At 41.9% G+C, this 2,609-nt stretch overlaps 1 protein-coding gene across 10 annotated transcripts in view; it reads right to left on the minus strand.

The window, feature by feature from the left end:
- The window catches only part of CLASP1 (cytoplasmic linker associated protein 1), a 177,675-nt gene that overhangs the window by 93,667 nt on the left and 81,399 nt on the right, over nucleotides 1–2,609 (minus strand). For all 10 annotated transcript variants that reach the window (XM_027879746.1, XM_027879748.1, XM_027879747.1 and 7 more), the window contains exon 9: nucleotides 978–1,130. In XM_027879746.1, the coding sequence (XP_027735547.1) occupies nucleotides 978–1,130 (153 nt within the window). The remainder of the gene's footprint in view (nucleotides 1–977; nucleotides 1,131–2,609) is intronic.

Consider the following 2,609-nt stretch of genomic DNA (forward strand, 5'->3'; position numbering starts at 1 on the left):
GTTGGGACATCTTCAAATGCCTTAATGAAGTCTTCTTCATCCACAGCACCTGCTCCCTCTTTGGCTGCTGACACACAAATGAAAAAGCTTTTTCAATCTTCTTATCAACAAGAGAATCAATTAAGAAACCACCAGCTATCAAGGCACTTAATCAGGAGAAAGTTCACTATCCATGCAGCCTCAGAGTGCTGCAGATGTAATGAAAGCAGAGACAGGGAAATTCAGTGCCAGGCACTGGTTAGACATTCATGGCATCCTTCAACTCATAGGCACAGAGGGCACATTAGGGGAAGTCATTACAGTAATCACTCAAGAGTTAGGGGACACAGTCTGAAAGATGAAAGGGAATACTTAGTTTAATTATATGGGAGATTTTATTTTAAAGGATTTAATCCCATCTATAATGGATGAAGGTGGAGATCTGACAGGTGCACAAACAGACGAATGATAAGGAAGATAAATAGTCTCCGGAATACTAATCAGATTAGAGACTGTCTGATATAGGGACCTTTCTCCATTTCTCTAGGCCACATGTAGAATTATAGTCACATGTAGAATTATTGCTCACAGTTTTCTTTCTGCGTCTTCATTACCAGCAATGCCCAAAGGTCTTCTTAGAAGAAAGCCTACGTGTCAGTCTTAGCTTGCAAGGGCTAAAGTTTAGCATGTAGCTGTAAGCAGCCTGTCTCAGATCAGTTAGAGTTTCAGCTATAAAGGTTTAAAGAACACTGCAACACTGACATGATTTACTCACAGCCCCACACACATCCAACCTTTCACAAATGTAAAACACATTATAGGGATTCATCCAACCCAACTTCGGCTGTGGCACAACAGAGAACATACATGTCATGATTTCACAGGGAAACATTTTTTACTGTATTCTGGGAGCCGGTCTGGAAGCCCTTGCAATAAGCTCAGTATGCACACTATAAATACTTCACATCAATGTCAATTCATACATGTTACTTGCTTACTAGAAGACTTGGAGCCCAGAGGTGCAGACCCGAGTCTGCGGGTAGTCCCCATCCCAACTCTGCGCGAGTTTGCAGGAGCCTTGGAAGATGTAGAGGAGCTGGCTGAGGAAGGTCTGTTCCCATCCACGGAGTCTTCATCATCAAAAAGTTTATCTGCCAAAGAAAACCACACTCAGTTGTAGGGCCAGTGAAGCAAAGAACATGCCCATGCTATGGCAAATATGCTGCATGCTCCAGTCTGCTCTGCCCCCATCTCAGCAGTATCCTCATCCTAGAAATCCAGTTTTTCACCAAAGATCACCCAGCCACTGAACTCAATCCTTTGCTATTGCAGCCACTATGTTATAAACCCCTCCAATGAATGCATTCAGATAAAAAAAACCAAACTTCAAATCAACAGCAGAAAGACGCAAGCCACAGATAAGACCTGGGGTGTTTACAGTCTGCATCTCTGATGTTGATGCCTCTAACAGCTATTTTGCCATGGACTGTAGCAAAACCAAGACCATGAGCAAATCCAAGTGTGGAAGAGACCAGGCAGCAGGGGCTGCCCTGTGACACGTGCCAACTGCCTGCACCAGACTGAGGATAAACAGGGTAACCCAGGAAAGTTCACATGGCAATATCCATACTGTTAATAGACCCAGACCATTAATCACAGACCCATCCAGAGTTATAAATCCCCTTTAACCCTAAATTATTACCAGATATTCTTTACAAGGAAACAGAAGAAGTTACCTCAAATTCATAAAAACATAAATATAACGTGCATTAAAACTTACAGAACTTTCTGTGTACATACAACTTCAGCCTCTACCACCAAACACGAACATAACTGAACTTAAAATGAACTACAGTCACTTTGATTCTCACTGAAGGTCACTTCAATTCCAGAGGAGTGCTTATATTGCAGTTTTACACAGATTATCTAATTCACTTGAAAAGCCAGGCTTAGGTTGAAAGGTGACAAAGCATTTGGGCAGCTGATGTAGATGGAACACATAATTATTGAGGCCAGAAAGCCAGCTCAGTCCCCATCACTCAGCTTCTCCACACTAACACTTCATTCAAGATTTGAGACCTGTTTTATGTCTATCCCTCTCCAACAACCCAAAGTACACACCCACTCTCACAGGTTTAGGAACATTTCCCTCACAATTTCCACTTGGCAAAATGTCAAGCAGGTGCTTTAATCCATCCCTGCTCAGGAAAGCACCTGGGAACATCTAGTAACAAATACAGGCTCCTAGTTAGACACTAATGGGAGAAATTTAATACAGGTTGAGCTTTCTGAAAGTAAAAAATTAACTTGATAACAGTGTAGGCATATTAAAGGGGAGGTAAAAAAAAAAAGAAAGAAAAGCTTGTATTGTTCTCAGCCCAATCACCTTCAGTCTTCCCTGCCCTAACTGGCATTGGTTTATTCGCATTTGGACACAGGAACACCATCACAGAGCATCTAAAAACCTAACCACCCTATTTTCAGTATGTCCTGTGCACATGATGCCATAATCCAACCACAGCACAACGCAGAAATGGCAGGTATAAAGAACCATTCAAAAAGTTAAAAGAGGTGGCCAAGGACATCTCTCCCCTAATTTCGATATTCAAGATGTCTTGAAATATGGTAGA

Source organism: Empidonax traillii, unplaced genomic scaffold (genome assembly GCF_003031625.1).
Source record: "Empidonax traillii isolate 1590-97213 ecotype Southwest subspecies unplaced genomic scaffold, ASM303162v1 scaffold57:size2250009, whole genome shotgun sequence".
In the NCBI taxonomy this organism is placed as follows: Eukaryota; Metazoa; Chordata; class Aves; order Passeriformes; family Tyrannidae; genus Empidonax; species Empidonax traillii.